This window comes from Moschus berezovskii, chromosome 8, assembly GCF_049115385.1.
Source record: "Moschus berezovskii isolate FMDL1 chromosome 8, NW_MosBer_1.0, whole genome shotgun sequence".
Classification (NCBI taxonomy): domain Eukaryota; kingdom Metazoa; phylum Chordata; class Mammalia; order Artiodactyla; family Moschidae; genus Moschus; species Moschus berezovskii.
The window spans coordinates 61,366,811-61,385,861 of NC_142467.1; the positions used below are offsets into that span (position 1 = coordinate 61,366,811).

General features: G+C 47.0%; 2 protein-coding genes across 5 annotated transcripts in view; one reads left to right on the forward strand and one right to left on the reverse strand.

Annotated features, from left to right (window-relative positions):
• SLC23A1 (solute carrier family 23 member 1) lies at nt 1–14,985 on the forward strand. Of its 3 annotated transcripts, none has more exons than XM_055430968.2 (16): nt 1–154; nt 1,231–1,292; nt 1,894–2,028; nt 2,498–2,655; nt 3,378–3,466; nt 3,600–3,667; nt 4,197–4,378; nt 4,510–4,630; nt 4,866–5,022; nt 5,345–5,492; nt 6,044–6,149; nt 6,404–6,533; nt 6,632–6,775; nt 7,255–7,350; nt 11,105–11,365; nt 14,510–14,985. In XM_055430968.2, exons 1-15 carry the CDS (start codon nt 73–75, stop codon nt 11,344–11,346), a joined length of 1,920 nt encoding a protein of 639 aa, XP_055286943.1. In that variant the 5' UTR covers nt 1–72; the 3' UTR covers nt 11,347–11,365; nt 14,510–14,985. The 3 variants fall into 3 exon arrangements, with proteins under 3 accessions (XP_055286943.1, XP_055286945.1, XP_055286946.1); XM_055430970.2 differs by having other exon boundaries at nt 7,255–7,311; XM_055430971.2 differs by lacking the exons at nt 4,197–4,378; nt 4,510–4,630.
• Nucleotides 13,064–19,051, reverse strand: part of PAIP2 (poly(A) binding protein interacting protein 2) — a 25,767-nt gene continuing 19,779 nt past the window's right edge. Inside the window, exons 2-4 of one of the 2 annotated variants that reach the window (XM_055430973.2) lie at nt 17,424–17,587; nt 16,215–16,394; nt 13,064–14,004 (exon numbers count right to left, since the gene is read on the reverse strand). In XM_055430973.2, coding sequence (XP_055286948.1) covers nt 13,948–14,004; nt 16,215–16,394; nt 17,424–17,561 — 375 coding nt within the window. In that variant the 5' untranslated portion in view covers nt 17,562–17,587 and the 3' untranslated portion in view covers nt 13,064–13,947. Of the gene's footprint in view, nt 14,005–16,214; nt 16,395–17,423; nt 17,588–19,051 lie in introns of those variants that run through there. The other variant, XM_088838635.1, reaches the window with a different exon arrangement.

The following is a 19,051-nucleotide window of genomic DNA, read 5'->3' on the forward strand; positions in this document are numbered from 1 at the left end:
GGGAGAGGAGAGGACAGGCAGGCAGAGCAACGGGCTGGAGGCTGGACAGGCCTTTAGATTCAGGGCAGTGACATGAAGCTGCTACCCAGCTGGACAGCGGTGCTGCCTGGGAGTCCTCGGGGCAGGGCCTGGCCGTGGGCACAGCAACCCAGAAGTAGGTGGACCCTAAGGGGGCTGGGAAGGCACAGAAGGGAGCTGAACCTGGGACTTCGGGCTCAGCCCCCGCCAGCCTAGAGCCTCAATCCCTGGGCTTTCCCCAACCCCTAGGAGGGGAAGATGGTCCTGCCCAGGGTTGCTTCAGGGGCTGTGTGGCCGACACACGTGGCCTGACGCTTAGAGAGGCCCCCCAGTTTGGTTTAATGCTCTGCTGTTGCTGTTTTAAAATTTATAACACTTTTGGAACAGGGGTCCCAGGTTTTCATTTTGCACTGGGTCCCCCGGAGCACACAGCTGGTCCTGGCTGGGAGGGAAGGAAAGGAATCCTTGTCCTGATACAGAGGACAGGCAAGACCGGGCTAGCCCCAGCAGCTCCTTAGGCCCATCTGATTTTGCCTCAGGGACCCTGAGCGGTAGTGGTGGGGAGGGCAGTCCTTTATGACATTTAATGTAGAAATAAATACGGTGGGTTTAGGCGATCAGGCAAACCTAATTATTGGAATGCTTTTCTAAAACCTTGTGACCTGTGTGGCCTTGGTCAGATCACATCTCCTAAATCTGTTTCATCAGCTGTAAAACAGGTTAATAGTACCCAGAGCCTCGGGTTAGACTTGACAGTACGAGGATGTTGCTTGGCACGCAGTCGTTCCTCAATAACAGGATGGGTTATGATGATGATAATGATTAACTTTTTATTAATAAGCAGGGAAAAGCCTGATTCAGAGAGTGACATCATATGTGCCCAGGTTCACTCCCTTTCTCCTCACCTCACCCAGGGCCTGGTACCCTTCCAAGGCTGTCCACTCCTCACCCTCACTCTGGCCCTCTCTTGGAAAACTCGTGGCCCGTGCCCAGGCGCAGGTGTGGGCAAGCAAGGGAGTGCTCAGGAGGTACATGTGGCAGAGGCTTGGGCAGCCTTTTCCACTACAGCCAGAGTTAATACATTACCTCAGCCTGGGCCCTCCTTTCGCAATCAGTGCTAGAGATCTGGTTACAGATTTACTTCAAACAATGCCTGATATGTGGAGTAAAGTCCTCCTTGGCCTTCGTAAAGCCATCCCTCCTTCTCCTCAGGAACGGCTCACACCTGTGCCCCAAAGATGCGGGCCCGGGAGGACGCTGAGGGCCAGACTCAGGTGCCGGGGGATGAGTGGGGGTAGGGTGGGGCGCCGTGCAAGCCTGCTCCCCGGGAGGGCAGAGAGAAAGGTTCTGATGAACTGGATCCAGAGTGACTGTCCCAGGTGGAATGTGGCAACTGGGGGAGGGGGTGGGGTGGCAGTGGGGGTGAAGGAGATTTCTGCTTTGGGACTGGCTGATTCCAGCTTGGAACCAGTAGGGGGCCAACCTACGACCCCACTAGCGGACACTCCAAGGACTGGGGCACTGGTGGGACCAGAGTGGGTCCAAGAGGGTCTGTCACGATCTTCAGCCCTCTTGGCCTCTTCCTGGGGTACCTCCAGGCTTCTGACTCACGGGCCCATTCCCTTGGCTAGAAGGTCCAGGTTCCGGGGGCTCCAGGAGCCAGCACAGTGGGCTCATTCTGCACAAGGCAACGTGAGGTGGGAGCCAGGTGTAACCAGGCCAAGGGAGAGCTGGGTAGGTGAAGCTTGAGGGAGGGCAAGGGCCCCCATCTGTGGAGCTGACAGGCCACTCGGGGCACCTCATTGATTCTGAAGCAGAATGGACTTTGCTGGGTCTCAATGCTCCCTGCTGAGTTCTTCTATATGCTGCCCCCAGCATGAGTCCCTGGGCTCAGCAGGGACCTCCACGAAGGACCCCCCAGTGTCCCTGTCCACAGAACCCAAGTTTGACATGTTGTACAAGATCGAAGATGTGCCGCCCTGGTACCTGTGCATCCTGCTGGGCTTCCAGGTGGGCGTCTTCCCAGGGCCTGCCCCCTGTACACCCCCAGCCCTGACCACCCTGCACCCACCCCAGGATCCAAGCCCCCTCCCTGGCAAACGAGGTCGTCCTGGGTAACAGGAAGAGAAAAGTAAGGTCAGCAGCAGTGACCGTCGCGCCAAGTCGGTGGGGAAGAGGCTTGATAGGGCCTGAAAGAGATGACGCATCACCCGCCAGGGGGAGCGCCAGTGACAGGGAGGAGGGCCCACTCCAAAGGAGCTGCAGGAGTAACTTGGGGCAGATTAGCGACTCCCAGAGAGGTGAGCAGTTGCCCTGCGGGAATCCCTTAAGGGAGTATCAGTCCCAAGTGGACTCCCTGGCAGGGGTGGCCTGGGCTCAGGCCCACTGAGGCAGGTGTGAGGGCTCTGAGGTCCCCCCTGCTCTCTGGTGGCCTCCCTGGGCCCTGCCTCACGCTGCCCCCACTCTTCCCCACCCCTAGCACTACCTGACCTGCTTCAGTGGCACCATCGCTGTGCCCTTCCTGCTGGCCGAGGCGCTGTGTGTGGGCCGTGACCAATACATGGTCAGCCAGCTCATCGGCACCATCTTCACCTGTGTGGGCATCACCACCCTCATCCAGACCACATTGGGCATCCGGTGAGCTGCCCCGTGTGCCACCTGCACCTCCAACCCTGTTCCCGTGGACACACACTCAGTGACCCACACAGCAGGAGCAGTCTCAGAGGACTCTCGTGGGAGAGAAAGAGCTGCTATTTGTGCCCACCTGTTGCTCTGGCTTCCAGGCCAGACTTAGAGTCAGGCAGCTGGGGTCCCACCCTGGACCCCTGGGGGTTCCTTAAGGAAAAGGAATGCGCCTAGCTGGGCTCTCCTCTGTTAAGCCTTACTCCGGTTAATCGGGACCACTTGCTCTCCAACTTCCAGGGCCTTTGTGGGCCCCTTCAATGGCCTGTCCTCCTGGGGGCTCCCTGCCCCTTGTGCAGAGTCCTGGGTGGCCTAAGGATGGTTGTTTGTGGGAAGGAAGGTTGTGAGCAGAGCTTGCACACAGGCGCCGAGCCATCCACTCCCATGCCCATGGCCCATCACAGTGCAGGAGCTGGTGCTGAGAAGGAAAGGGAGCAGGTTATGGGTTAGGGGCTCCATTTGTTTTCTTTCTTAGGCGCCCAAAATGTCCCAGAGTCCGGCCTGAGGCCTCAGCGGCGTCCCTCTGTTCTGCCCCGGCCCCGTTCCTCTGTCTCTGTCCCTGTGGTTCTCCTGGTGCCTCTCTCTGTGCCGGCCCGCCGCGCGCCGTCTCCCCTGTCTCTGTTTCCTGCCTCCCCACCTCCCATCCTGTCCCTGTGGCTCTGTGCCTCTGCTTCCAGGCTACCGCTGTTCCAGGCCAGTGCCTTTGCATTTCTGGTCCCAGCGAAAGCCATCCTGGCCCTAGAGAGATGGAAATGCCCTCCAGAAGGTGGGTGCATTTCTGGGGTGTGCACTGGGAAGGGGAATCCCCGGAGCCTGAAGGTCGGGGCTGTCCCGTGTCCATTCAGGGCAGCATCTTTACTTTCTCTCTGTCCATGTGTGTGTTCTATCTCTGCCCACAGAAGAGATCTACGGTAACTGGAGTCTGCCCCTGAATACCTCACATATTTGGCACCCACGGATACGAGAGGTGGGTTTGCATGTGGGGCAGAAGAGACCTGGACTTGAGGGTGCGGTTAGATGGAGGGGAAGGCCACTGCTGAATTGGGGGATGTGAGAATGTGGTCCAGGAACTTTTTCTTTATAATTTTATTTAATCAATTTATTTATTTTTGGCTGTGTTGGGTATTGGATGCTACGTGGGCTTTTCTCTAGTTGTGGCAAGCGGGATCTATTCTTCGTTGCAGTGCATGGGCTTCTCATTGGGGTGGCTTCTCAACAGGCTCTAGGGCATGCAGGCTTCAGCAGTTGCATCACATGGGCTCAGTAGTTGCGGTACCTGGGCTCTGGAGCACAGGCTCAATAGTTGTGGCGCACGGGCTTAGTTGCTCCGAGGCATGTGGGATCTTCTTGGACCAGATATTGCATCTGTGTCTCCTGCATTGGGAGGCAGATTCTTTACCCCTGAGCCATCAGGGAAGCCCCTTGGAACTTTTTTTTTTTTGACATAGATGTCATGGCCTCTACATAGTGATTTACAGCTGATCTTGCTTTTCCAGGTCCAGGGTGCAATCATGGTGTCCAGTATGGTAGAGGTGGTGATTGGGCTGATGGGGCTGCCTGGGGCCCTGCTCAGTTACATCGGGCCTCTTACAGTCACCCCCACTGTCTCCCTTATTGGTCTCTCTGTCTTCCAAGCTGCTGGCGACCGAGCTGGCTCCCACTGGGGTATCTCAGCTTGGTGAGTGGGCACCAGGCCTGATCCTTGCCCAGCCCTAGTCCCTCACTTCCCTCGCGTCCTGCCCCCTTAGCCTTGGCTCTTGCTCCCAGCACAGCCTACCAGCCATCTTCTCTTTGTGCTTCTGCCCCCAGCTCCATTCTCCTGATCGTCCTCTTCTCCCAGTACCTGCGAAACCTCACCTTCCTGCTGCCTGTCTACCGCTGGGGAAAGGGCCTCACTCTCTTCCGCGTCCAGATCTTCAAGATGTTTCCCGTGAGCCAGCTCGGGCTGGGACTAAGGCAGGGGCTGGATCTATGTCCAGGGCCACGGTTGGGGGAAAGGGCCAGGGCAGTAGGGGAGCTAGAGGCAAAGATGAGGTCCCAACCAGGAATAGGGGCCGGGGTCTGAGCTAGGGCCGGGGCACCAGCTGGGACTGGGGCTACGGTGGTTCACCTGGACTGAGCTCTCCTGGGCCCTCAGTGCAATCCTCACCCCACCCCCACCTCAGATCGTGCTAGCCATCATGACCGTGTGGCTGCTCTGCTATGTACTGACCCTGACGGATGTGCTGCCCTCAGACCCCACAGCCTATGGCTTCCAGGCACGAACAGATGCCCGAGGGGACATCATGGCTATTGCTCCCTGGATCCGCATCCCCTACCCCTGTAAGCAACCCATCTGGGCCCCTCTGCCTCCAACTGGGACCATCAATGTGGCCCCTGGTGACCCCAGTCCATCTGATGACATAATAAGTATCAACTGCACATTTAAAGTGTTCCAGGCAGAGTGTCGGTGTATTCCGACATAGCCTAACCCCAGCTTTATGACTAAGTGATCCCAAATAAGCTCCTGCAACTGTACAGCTCCCATCCCAGCCTGAGATCCTTTTACCCCTCCCGCTGCTCTACCCAAGTACTGCCTGTTCTACTCCTTGACCTACCTAGGAACACTCACTGCTTCCATCCTGCTGTCTCCCTGTTGCTTCAGGTCAGTGGGGGCTTCCCACTGTGACTGCAGCAGCTGTCCTGGGAATGTTTAGTGCCACATTAGCAGGCATCATTGAGTCCATTGGGGATTACTACGCTTGTGCCCGCCTGGCTGGTGCCCCACCACCTCCAGTACACGCTATCAACAGGTATGTCCACCTGCCCTCCCTAATGTCTGATCCCCTTAAGGGCACTCGGAAAGCAAACACTGGGACAGAGCTGAACCCCAGAGGAGGGGGACAAGGAGTTGGGCAAGTCACCAACTCACCAGGATTGGTCCTCCTTCCTTACTAAGTGAGGATGCTCCCATCACTTACTGTTGCGAATAACTGAGGAATAACAAAGTCTCAGAGAAACTGCAGCTGCTGACAACCTTCCATGTGCCTAGCCCTTGGTATGCGTTCTCTTATACAGTCCATTAATGGCTCTGTAAGACAGGTACTCCTATTGTCCGCATCTTACAGATGAGGAAATTGATGCCCAGAATCACCCAAGGATTAAGTGCCAGGACAGTGGGACTAGCATTCAGACCTGGGATCCTGGCTTCCAGACCCCCTCTGTCCTGGAGTGGGGGACTACTATGGACAGTTAGTTGTAGCTCGCACAGTCCTAGAGACGCGAGAGATCTGGCCAGGGCAATGCGAGGACGCAAGCCAGGATAGAGCACGGATCAAGGCCTCCACTTGCCCTTTCTTTACAGGGGTATCTTCACCGAAGGCATCTGCTGCATTATCGCGGGGCTGTTGGGCACCGGCAACGGGTCCACCTCATCCAGTCCCAACATTGGCGTCCTGGGGATTACCAAGGTGCCCGGATTGGCCAGAGCAGCCCAAAGCCCCGCCTCCATTCCACGTACCGCAGGCCCTGCCCCAAACCAGTCCTACTTTGGCCTAGCCCTACTCTGCCTTTGAGAGGCCCCGCCCTACATCCTGCCCTGACCCGTTTGTGCCCGGCTCTTGTGACAGGCCCCGCCCACCTACCACACCCCTTCCCTCCAGCAACTAACCCTCCCCCCAGCCTCGTCCTCTGGGTCTGGCCCCAACCCCTGGCTCACTGGCAGGTGGGCAGCCGGCGTGTGGTGCAGTATGGTGCGGGCATCATGCTAGTTCTAGGCACCATTGGCAAGTTCACGGCTCTCTTCGCTTCACTCCCTGACCCCATTCTAGGGGGGATGTTCTGCACCCTTTTTGGTGAGTGTTGCACGTGCTTCTGAGGATGCAGCGTGGTCGCAGAGAGTGGGGCTCACTCAGCGGGCTAGGAGCCTCTAGCGGTTCTCTTGTGCCCTCAGGCATGATTACAGCTGTGGGACTGTCTAACCTGCAGTTCGTGGACATGAACTCCTCCCGCAACCTCTTCGTGCTTGGATTTTCCATGTTCTTCGGCCTCACGCTGCCCAATTACCTGGACTCCAACCCGGACGTCATTAACACCGGTATTCCCAAGAGTCTACCCATCTCAGGGTGGGGGAGGTATGGTGGGCTTGACTCTGAGCATAGCCTCTCCCCTCAAAGACTCCACACGGCCAGAGCCACAAATCCTCCCCAACTCTGGATGTTAGTTAGCAGCCAAGTGGCTAATTAATAACTGTCCTTTACTAAGACATTTTCTGTGTCTTAACTTTACATGTGCTCTTTTAGTTTTCACAACAGCTCCATGAGACAGATACTATCTTCATGTTACAGAAGAGAGGGGTTAAATGATTTGTTATAGGACAAGCAGCAACCAGCAAACTGGGATTTGAATCCAAGGATGGAAAAGGCAGAGGGTATAATCCTGAATGTCAGGATTTTGTACTGCCCCATCTCCATGCTTGCTTGACGAAGTCAGCAGGCTGAGCAAGTAGGGAGCATCTATGAGCTCTGTTCTCTGGATGAGGCCGTCACGTTCACTGGCCTTTGGCCTGTTCCACAGGCGTTCCTGAAGTGGACCAGATTTTGACTGTGCTGCTGACCACGGAGATGTTCGTGGGTGGGTGCCTTGCTTTCATACTGGACAACACAGTGCCAGGTATGGGTCAGCCCTGGGAGGGGAACAGAGAACCATGGTGGACTCATAGGCAGTCCACCAGATGTCTCCGGAGCCGTGGCCAGGTCAGATGCAATGCAGGCTCTGCAGGGAGAAGCAGGAACAGGTGGGCTGGAGGGAGAGACCACTGGCCTCATAGAGGCCAAGTTTCCTCTTGGTCTTGAAGAGGATGTGGCTAGGAGAGTCATTCCTGGGTCCCATGAATTGTTTCCTTTCCATTTCTTGGTTGCCACTGGATTGAGGGGTGCCTTTGTTTTCTTAAGACTAGGACAGATGGGAATGTACCATTAGTATGTTGGCAAAACCCACTCCAGATATACCAGTGATCTGTCATGCTGGCTACTAGGAGAGCCCTTAACACTTCTCTTTGGTATCAGGGCTTTTTACAGGGGTCATGGAGGATACTTTGTGGGGTCCCTGAGAATCCTCCTAGTCCATGTTTATGTGCCCAGAAAATATAAAAACTAAATGTCACCAGGTACTCTGACTAGTAATAATATTTGTTCAGTTCAGTTCAGTCGCTCAGTCATGTCTGGCTCTGCAACCCCATGAATCACAGCACCCCAGGCCTCCCTGTCCATCACCAACTCCCGGAGTTCACTCAAACTCATGTCCATCGAGTCGGTGATGCCATCCAGCCATCTCATTCTCTGTCGTCCCCTTCTCCTCCTGCCCCCAATCCCTCCCAAGCATCAGAGTCTTTTCCAGTGAGTCAGCTCTTCGCATGAGGTGGCCAAAATACTGGAGTTTCAGCTTTAGCCATCAGTCCTTCCAATGAACACCCAGGACTGATCTCCTTTAGGATGGACTGGTTGGATCTCCTTGCAGTCCAAGGGACTCTCAAGAGTCTTCTCCAGCACCACAGTTCAAAAGCATCAATTCTTCGGCGATCAGCCTTCTTCACAGTCCAACTCTCACATCCATACATGACCACTGGAAAAACCATAGCCTTGACTAGACGGACCTTGGTTGGCAAAGTAATGTCTCTGCTTTTTAATATGCTATCTAGGTTGGTCATAAGACTTGTTAGCATTTAGCAAATATTTATGGGTCAGGCATGGAGCTAAATGTCTCATTTTATCCTCAAAAACTACCCTGTGAGGCAGATTATCAATGCCATTTTATGTGAGGAAAAAGAATCCGGGGTTAGGTGACTCACTGAAGGTTTTAAACACTGCAAATTTGGGATTTAAATAAAGTCTATCCAATGCAGTTAGTTCACAGTCTGTGTCCCAGCCACTCTACCACTTTGCTGGAGAGTTCCAGGGGAAGTATAAGATCAAGGAAAGCTCAGTGGAGACAGGGGCTAGATTGCATTAGTCCACAGAGATGAGAGATTGGAAAAACAAGATGATAGCTCTCCATCTGCTGCCACTTAACAGCCTAAACATAGCTGGCTCCACTTGCTTTCCCGTCTCTGAAGACACAAGTGTCTACTCCGAGCACAGGAATCAGGGGCTGGCTGTGCACAGCTGGTGGGTTAGAGTTTGCATAGGGAAGGGGCAGGGCTCCTGGTACTTTCAGGGATTTTAGATAGCATCAGATGAGGGAGTTCCTGGTAGCAACTATCCAGTGAATAGATGGATTTTGGTACCTGATTATGGTACCCCGCCCTCCCCTACACACACCAACCTAAAGGAAGCTGAGGTGAGACCTGAAGCTTGTCCTGTGGATATGAAGACAGGGAAGTGGCAACCTTGATGCCTAGGGAGTCCAGGGAGATGGAGGGCATCTGGGTAGGCAGCTGTACAGAGGGGTTTGTGATTTGGGCAGCTGGATTAAGCTACGCAGATGTTAACAGCCTCAGAGTGCCAGAGTTCCTCACATCCCTCTCCTTCAACCCAAATGCCCATCATTAATCTATCCCTGCCAATCATTATATGTATTATGCTTCATAGTAGATCAGTCCTTCAATATGTATTGATGAAGAATCTGAAGCTCACAGATCATAAATCATTTGCCCAAGGTCACACAACCTGGACTCAAACCCAGGTCTGGCTTGTTCAGAACCCAGTCAATAATGGAGTCATACAGTCAAGGCTATGGTTTTTCCCGTGGTCATGTATGGATGTGAGAGCTGGACTGTGAAGAAAGCTGATCGCCGAAGAATCGATGCTTTTGAACTGTGGTGTTGGAGAAGACTCTTGAGAGTCCCTTATACTGCAAGGAGATCCAACCAGTCCATTCTAAAGGAGATCAATCCTGGATGTTCATTGGAGGGACTGATGCTAAAGCTGAAACTGTAATACTTTGGCCACCTCATGCGACGAGTTGACTCACTGGAAAAGACTCTGATGCTGGGAAAGGTTGGGGGCGGGAGGAGAAGGGGACGACGGAGAATGAGATGGCTGGATGGCATCACCAACTCTGTGGACATGAGTTTGAGTGTACTCCAGGAGTTGGTGATGGACAGGGAGGCCTGGCGTGCTGTGATTCATGGGGTCGCGGAGAGTCAGACACGACTGAGCGACTAAACTGAACTGAACTGAACAGCTTTATTCTGTGGGATGGGTACACTTTGCAGATAGACCACTTTGTACTTGCTCTTTCCTCTTTACTTACCCACAGACCAACTTTAGAGGGGCAAAAGTTTAGTTCAGCAAGTGCTCCTGAAGCCTACCAGTATGGCCCTGAGTTAGACACATAAGGGCAAAAAGTCAGCCAACAAGATAGAAAGTGAAAACCAAGTTGAAAGCAATTTAGAGCAGTAAGGTGAATGAGCCTGGGCTTGAATCATCCAGAGCGCTTCCTGAATGATTCTGGATGGGCCAAGGAGACTGGAACGTGGACAAGAGTTGAAGGCACCCCAGGGAGGGATGTGGAAGGCAGGTGGGGAGCATGCACTGGTGGTTGTGTCCTGGCAGTGGTGAGGAGTGGGGTTGAGACGCTGCAGTCTGGTGCCACAGCGCCAGTTCCTCTATGTGTTCTCTTTGTGCAGCCAGGCCCAGCACCTCCTCCAGGTGGCCTCCCCGAGTATCCCAGCCCTTCCTCAGTGCCTTCTCCTCTGAGATTTTGGGATATATCTGGTTTCTCTACTCATGGGGTTTTTCAACTTGGGCTGCCAGGGTGTGGAAATCTCTGCACTAAATTTCCACTTACTTGTCTTCAACCTCATCTCTCTTGTGAAAAGCTCAGAGAATTCACAAATCCCTCCCGTATCTACTTCCCATTTGTGAAAAATCTCTTGTGTATCCCTACCACCAACAAAGATTTTACTTAGCTTGACTTTCTGAGGTTTGTATTACAGAGTTTATTTTCCAAATATGGAATCATAATACTCAATATTAATACTGATTACAGTATTTCAAAATATACCTTCCTATCTCCACAGCAGTCTGGGCACTACTTGGTCCCCATTGGCCCAGCAAACACCAGCCCCATACCCAAGGTGAAGGCTGACAATTACTTAACCTTCTTCATCATAAAATTTTGTATAATAGTGCATATATACCTCCCACCAATGTTTCAAAGAAATCAGACAATGAATTTAAAGCACTTAAGCACGGAGCATTATGGCACACTGTAGATATGCAATAGATGTTGATTATGTATGACCAGTATCCTTTAGGGATCTCCAGAGCTCTAGCCAAGTTAGGAGCTGAGATCACAGATTCAACTTTGCAGGACCAGAAAACTTGAGAATCAAGAAAATGGAATTCTTCCCTCATGACTAGGTTATGGGGAGGGGAGGTAGCAGAGGAGTGTTGGCTCTCGTGACCCCTTTGTCCACTTGCAGGAAGCCCAGAAGAACGAGGTCTGATACAGTGGAAAGCTGGGGCCCATGCTGACAGGGAGATGTCTTCCAGCCTGAAAAGCTATGACTTTCCCATTGGGATGAGCATGGTAAAAAGAACTGCCTTTCTGAAATACATTCCTATCTGCCCGGTCTTCAAAGGATTTCCTTCAAGGTCAAAAAACCAGCTTCCAGTTCCAGAAGATATCCCAGAAAACACAGAAACCGTGTACACCAAGGTCTGAAAAATTACTCCCAGAAAAGGTAGGACTGTGTGTTAGTCTATGGCTTTTGTGGGAGGGTTGGAAAATCACAACATTCTTATGCTTTAACCAAAGAGACAACTACTCAAGTTTCCATTTTTGTGACCTATTTGAACGTTTTCAATGGAAAGGCAGACTGGGTAAAAAGTCACTATATGTATATGGAACTCCTTAGCCATTTATATAGTGACAGTGGAACTTCCCAACAAGTGTGGGCCATTAACCGTGTAGGAGGTTAAAAGTACACTGAAATATTGATCCCTTCAGCCTTTAGGTATCTGAACTGATACTGGGTCAACTGGAGCCCATGAGCCCTAACCTGTAGCTACAGGCAACTTCATCCATGCAACTCCAGTAAGATAAATTACATTTCATGACATGGAAAAGGTTGAGAAATGACTGACACAAGTATATTAAAAATTCTGTCACATAAGGCGCTCTGTCTCAATAGTTGTAATAAAACCTGTACAAAACAGAATGATTTCAGTTACCCTAAAACTATGCCATACAGGCCCTGATGGGGTGATGTCTTCTCAAGGTCTTAAAAAAACAGGTAGTTTTAATGTGCACATTGCCACAGACGGACAAGTTCCAACAAGGTGAGAGCTTAGCTTAGATGACTCCATGATAGAAAGTTCTAGTTAAGTGATTTATTACTTTGTACCAGGGGATGGTCTCAAGTGCTTGATGTGTATTAACTAAATACACTCCTGAGATAGATACTATTATTACTACCATTTTAACAAGGTGGAAACTAAGGCACAGAAAGGTTAAGGGACTTACCCACAATCACTAGACTCAAATTCAGGAAGTCTGGTTAGTCTTTGCTCTTAATCATTACGTTACTCAAGTTTATAACTTCTAATTATATTGCATGATGGTCATCTGGCAGTATGTAGAAATGAACTCATCTGCCCACCCATCTAGGCTTAGAGAAATGGTCTCTAACACTTACATACTTGGCAGCTTCCTGTGCCACTGAGCTAGTAGAGAACAGAGGGGGCTGGTGGTATTGTGGCTCCAAAAAACACAAGAGACAAACAGGATCATCTACCTCAGAGTCTTAACCTACCTGTTTATTAGTGTAGTAAGGGAGTCATTAAAAACACACCGGGCACAGGTACTGACATCAAAGGACCATAGGGAAAATGTGAACCAAAACTGACTAGATGGCCTTCTTAATCTTGAGCCCTCCAAATGTAAGAATAGGGGCATGAGGCAGAATTGTATTTAGAACCAGGAAATTGCTAGTTGACCGACAGCCTATCCCAAATAAAGATTATAAATTAGTTTGTGAGAGTGAAAAAGGGGAAGATCCAGGTGAATCCAAACAGCAAACCAGGCCAATCAGAGCAGCAATGATTTGTAAAGGGCAGAAGCCAGTGGAGCTTATATTAGAGTAAGGTTACCAACATACTGGCCAGCCAGAAAGTTTCTTAACATGAATATATATGATTGCCTTGACACTGCAGCCTGAGGTGACCAAGGTGGGCTACGGAAGGGCTATGGGATTTTACTGCTATATTTTGGACAGATACTTACATAACAACATATTTGACACTATGGAATCTAATAAAGCTTGCTCTCAGCAAATTTTGCCAACAGGGTTGTCCTGAGGGGGGGACTGGGCCCACACTAAAGTGAGTATCACCACTTGAGAGTCTGTATTTCAAAACCAATAAACACAAACATCAGCAGCTCAGTTCTACTATTATTTATTTTTTTAAATATTTTTGAAAAAATATAATTTTTTTACAATATTTTCAACTTAAACACTATTCACACTGAACACGTATGGCAGCTTAACCTACCCAAATAAGAAGTTTAAGAAGCCAAAACTGTTCTAGCTTTGTTAAAAGAAAAGTTGTGCTGCAGACTACTGTAGTGATGGTTAACAAAGCAAGGAAAAGCACCACTCAAATCATATGTAACAATTTCTTTGTTCAATTGAATTACGGGTTGGTCAAATGTTAGATTTTACACAGGTAATAGCTATGATGCAATGATTCCTTAGAAAAGGATGGAATTCTCAAATCACATACTTTCTTAGATGTTAACACTAGGATAATTCAGTATTTTCTTACATGATAACACCCCGTAAAAGCCAGGAGGCTTAGGTTCACTACCTTCTAACCTCAGTAACTAAAGATATACTTAAATGTCTATCCTGAATTATTTCAATTAAACAGCAAGTCTTCTTCAGAAAAAGGAGATTCTTTTTTATGGGAACAAATGCAAATTTTTAAGTCTGAACTGAGAAACTCACTTAATAATTAGAATTTAATTTAGATTTAGAGATAATTTAATTTGGTGCTTTGACACAACTTGACTGGTGCTTCTTTCCTTGCTGTCTTCACTTCAAGCCATGGGGCCAATTCTATCTCAGTAAATGTTTGACAGCTTTTTACTTAATAACAGTCTCAGCACTTTTATTAAGCATGCAAGACTAACAAAACTTTGGCAATGCATAAGTGTAACACAGTGACAAGAGAGAGCTTTTACAATTAAGTCTTCTAATACTGCCTTCACAGTGTGGAAATTGTGCTACATCCACCAAAAGAGGGCCCCGTCTACTCAAATATTTTAGTACTTCACCCCAGGAACGAACTCCTTTGCATTTGGATTCAGATTGCTCTTGACCTGGAAAATAAGTACATAAAAAAGCAAATTCATTAACAGATAGCTTCAGATACTCAGAAGCATTCAACCCAGATCCACATGCAAAAACGTCTTCCAAAAATAAAAGACAAAGGGCAAGAATTCAGATGGTAAGGTCAAACTGAATTAAAAAACATCTATAGCAGTGAAAGAAGGAACCAGATGTAAGCTATGTATATTATATTATATAAAATTTTATCAATTTCCTAAACAGAAGGTAGGAATTGAAATTAAATTTATATAAGTGTAACTAGAAACTCACTAACTGCACATCCACCAAAGGAATGTCTCAGAACACAGGATTCTATTCATTTAACTATGATAGTTGACTTTCTTTAAACAGTTTCATACTATGCAAATATTAAACAAGCGTTGAACTGATGATTAAAGTGATTGGGGAATTGTTTATGGATTAATTTTACTTGATGATGCTCCTTGAAAATACGGAGCTGTCTTTCTACAATTGTATTCTAATTCCCTCCTACAGGAAGCGTGGTATATAACAGGAAAAGAAAACTACATGGGGAGTCAGAAGATCTAAGTTGGAACCCCAGCTCTGCTAACTAACTTCTTACGTAGGCCTGGATAAGTTACTCTCTGGGACTGTTTTTGTATCAGTGAGGGGAGGAATGGGCCAAAGCCTCTCAGAGCCTTTGAGGCTTGTACCACCATCATTCTGTATTTCTAAATCTTTCCTTTCCTAAGTAGATATGTTAGCATACAGGGAATAGCTGGAGATTTTCCTCTACCACATCTCTGAATGCAAATTGATCAAGACAAAAAGAAACCGACGGATTCCAGCAACTGAAATGTAGGCATGCTGGCATGATTTTAGATTGAATCTGAGTCCTCAACATTACTTACTTCAAGACCAAAGCATATTAAACAACATATTGGAGCAATAATTTAAGTTTCATAATTTAAACATAATCATTCTCATCTCTCAAGGGAAATTAATCTAAACTTTGGGCAAATACAAAATAACGAGGAGTTAATCTCAAATAGACTGAGTCAAACAAACCAGTTTCTAGACAGTGGAATGATACTGGGTCCAGGTAAAGTTATATATTATTCCCAGAAAGAGCTTTTTTCCTCAGAGGAATCAGGATTATTTGTGGAGTGATTAATCCAGCCATAAGCAAGCATACCCCAACAGACTGTTCAGATCACATATCTGCCTAATTGGGTTACTGTCCTTTACTGCAACAAAAGCTATACCACAATGTACATTTTAGTGTTCTCTATACAGCCCTTTAGGAAAATGGTTTCCATATGTCTGAAAGGGCAAGCTGGTGGTATCCTCTGGGAGTGCTTTTAAAAATTAGCATGTCTAGATGATTGATTCGGTGGATGGGATGTTCCTGAGAAAATTTGTTTTTAATGCTTCATAGGTCATTATGAGGTACAACCAGGTTAGGAAATCACTGCACAGTGAATAAAAGACAATTACAAAATGACTTCAGAGTCTAGGGGTATATTCCAGAGAACAGTCTTACAGAAGCAACTAGAGATTGTCCACATGGAGAGAAAGTTTAACATTCTAACTAAATTATTTTAATTTTAGCGAAAGGATCATCAGGTTTTACTTTAGTACTGATGCTTAGTTATCACAGTTCCTGAAAAAACTTTTTACTACAAATAAACCATCAGCAATGAGACACTGCGAATAACTAAAAATATAAATAGGTTTGTGTTCCTTTTCTGCCAAGAATTTGTAAGTCTTTATTAAATCACAATTCCAAACGGAGTTAGGGTAACTCAATGAAAATCCTGGGTTAGGAAAAAAATCTCCAAAATTTTACCTTTCAGAAAAAATTTGTAATTTCACCAAATATTTAAGACAGAGCAAAACCTCTCCATCAAGCTACTTTTGCAAAGGCAAATGACATGAACATACTTATCCCTTTTGAATGACTGCTTTTAGACATTTATGTATCCTAGGGTATCATAGTTGTTCTAACTAAAAGTAGTGTCAAGAAGTCTATTAGCAGCCTCAGACTAGCTCCAGAGTGCTGCCAAAAGTCACTCCATATCATAAGTGAGACCAGGAGGCCTCTGCTTCCATAGTAAGAAGCAGTAGAATTTCTGAAGGGAAGGAGATGTAGAACGCTTCTTAAACAGATGGATGCTGGCTTTTCCAGTTATGAGAAAGATGAACTAGGTTTTAAAAAGGTGAAAAAATAACTCTTTACCACAAGATCTTCCAGGGAAGAGCCATCAGTGATAACAAGGTCATTAAACTGGTCTTGGATTTGGTCCATAGTTTGTGGGAGATCTCGAGCTGGAATAAACCACTCATGTTCCTCTTCTTCTTCCAGCATTTCTTGGAAACAGCGTTCAATAAATTCTTCTTCCCATAACTCCTCTTCTATCTGGATTTATAATAAAGGGTAATTTATAGCATACTTGGTAAGATGACATCGCTAGGAAAGGCTTAAAGTATCTTGAACTAAACCATTAAAAATCACGTCATACCTTCCTCATCTGCTTCTATGCTAAGGTTAAAAAAAAATACATTTTCCATAAGACCTGGAAAGATCTATTTAGATTTTTGCTATGTCTTTACTTGTCATAGCAGTCACTAAAGGTGGCAAGGAAGAAGTAACAAAGAAGCGTTCTTATGTAGGTCTGGGTACCAGAATTACCTATGATACTTCCAAAACTATACAAACCCTAAACCCACCCAAAAATGACTGGAAAAATAATCTTTAGAGGGTCAGCAACTTAACTGTCATTGAAATAGAAGACTATACTGCTTAACCTTTTTTTTTTTTTTTAACACTCTTGAATATATATAACTAGATATGGTCAAATCAAGCTGGCTACTGATGGCCAAAGCCAGGATCAGGGAGAAACAAGACAAAAGATGAAAACAGGTACAAGAAATATGGGAATAAAGACATCTATCAATGTATGAGAGTTCTCTACAACATATAAGAGTTCTCTAAAGTAGAACAGTGGTGTCAGATTTGGGGGTTGGTCAGAATGAGAACCTTAGGTGAAAACCAGTACTTTGGTACCTGTGCCTGTCTACTCTGGATGCTTGACTTTCACCACAATAGGACACTGACTGGTGTAAGGCAGTGGTTTCCAAACCTTACTGTCACTGGAACCACCTGAGACCTTCAACAAAAATTAGTTTACCAGGTCCCACCCTAAACTCTTCTGAATCAGAATTTCTGGGGTCAGACACCAAAAAAAGCTCCCAAGGTTATTTCAATTGAGCAGTTAAAACTGGTAGTAATCAACATCCAAATAAAACAGGAGTGGGGGCACAAAAATCCATGTATTTCATATATAAGGGACCAGGTGAAAAACACCTTTCTGGGACAAGTACAATTATATTATTTGATGGTTGTCATGGGCTACAATAAAAAAGAATGTTTATACACAAAACTAACTTGTCTGTTGAATTCCTCTTCATTTTCCATCCACATGTACTCTGCAAATGGATTGTCATCTTCATGAGAATGACCGTTAATTATCACATCTTCATTGATGATGCTTGGGCTAGTACTGCTGCGACTTGGATCTTTCATCGTTGGCGTTAGATGTAGTTTTTAACCTTAAAACAACAATACAGTTAGTTTAGCCAGTCATTCTTTCAGTTCTTAGTGAACATCTGTTATTACCAGGCATCATGGTTAGGTATGAGATGCATACTGATACATTAATGTACATGATAAACCAAGCATTTGGAAAGCTTCATTTTTCTCCTAAACGATTTTAATGTCTAAGGAATAACTGAGAATAGCCTAGATTCTAGTAACAGTAAACAAAGGCAAACAATTATTTAAATGGAATCCCCAAACCATCCAATTTTTTGAAAATAGAATATTCTGTGTTTCATAAAACAAGCATGGCTTGGAAAATCGGTATTAAAAAACCCAGGGACTGGAAATGAAAACTAACAAACTTTTAGTGACTCCTAGTTCCTTAGTTGCAAGGTACAGCTGTGGCTCTCTCCACTTCACAGCTCATTCTCTATTTGCTTTATCTTTGGGTCCATGTTGAGTTCCTCCATGTCTGGATTTCCCCACAGTGAGTTTCAGGCATCTAATCTCATACAGTAATCTTATACTCAATCTTATACTCTACTCATTGCAAGCTAAAAGTTTGAAGCATTAAAGTTCCAGATTCTACAACAGTCTGTCTGTGTGTGTACACCCAGTCGACAAGTTGTGTCTGATTCTTTGCGACCCCATTGACTGTAGCCCACCAGGCTCCTCTGTCCATGGAATTTCCCAGGAAAGTATACTGGAAAGGGTTGCTATTTCCTACTCCAAGGGATCTTCCCAACCCAGAGACTGAAACCACGTCTCTTCCATCTCCAACAGTGGCAGGCAGATTCTTTGCCACTGCGCAACCTGGGACGCCCCTACAATAACAGTCTACCAATTCATTAACTCTGAAATTGCTAAAAAATGTGTTTACATAAAGCAAGAGACTTGTACATAAATCCAAACATTAGTGTGATTTATGCCAAAGGAAGGCAATAGCATACCTAATATGAAGATAAGCATTTCCAAAATGTCTTCTTACTCCAAAGTTGTCATAATCAAATTAAACACCAAACCCAAAATATACTAGAAATAGTTTTCCTTCTTTGGGTAAGGTTCAGGGACAGACTTGCTCTATGTATGTTGCCTGGCCCTTTAAACTCATTTTATGAACTTATCCTTAACAGGACATAAGTACTAAAAAACAGCTTTTCATATAATATGAATGTAAGTCTCTAAGCAGTGGGGGTGGGTGGGTGGGTGGGCCCAATTCTGATGCACATATGCATTTCCCCCAATACTGAATACTAATGACAATAGTATTGTGGTGCTAACATTTTTAGTTGTTAGGAAGTCCTGAATTAAGAATTACTGAGAGGGCTTCCCTGGTGGCTCAGTGGTTAAGAATCTGCCTGCCAGTGCAGGAGACATGGGTTCGATCCATGATCTGGGAAGATCCCGCATGTCTCAGAGCAATTAAGCCTGTGCGCCACAACTACTGAGCCTGTGCTCTAGAGAATGTGCTCTGT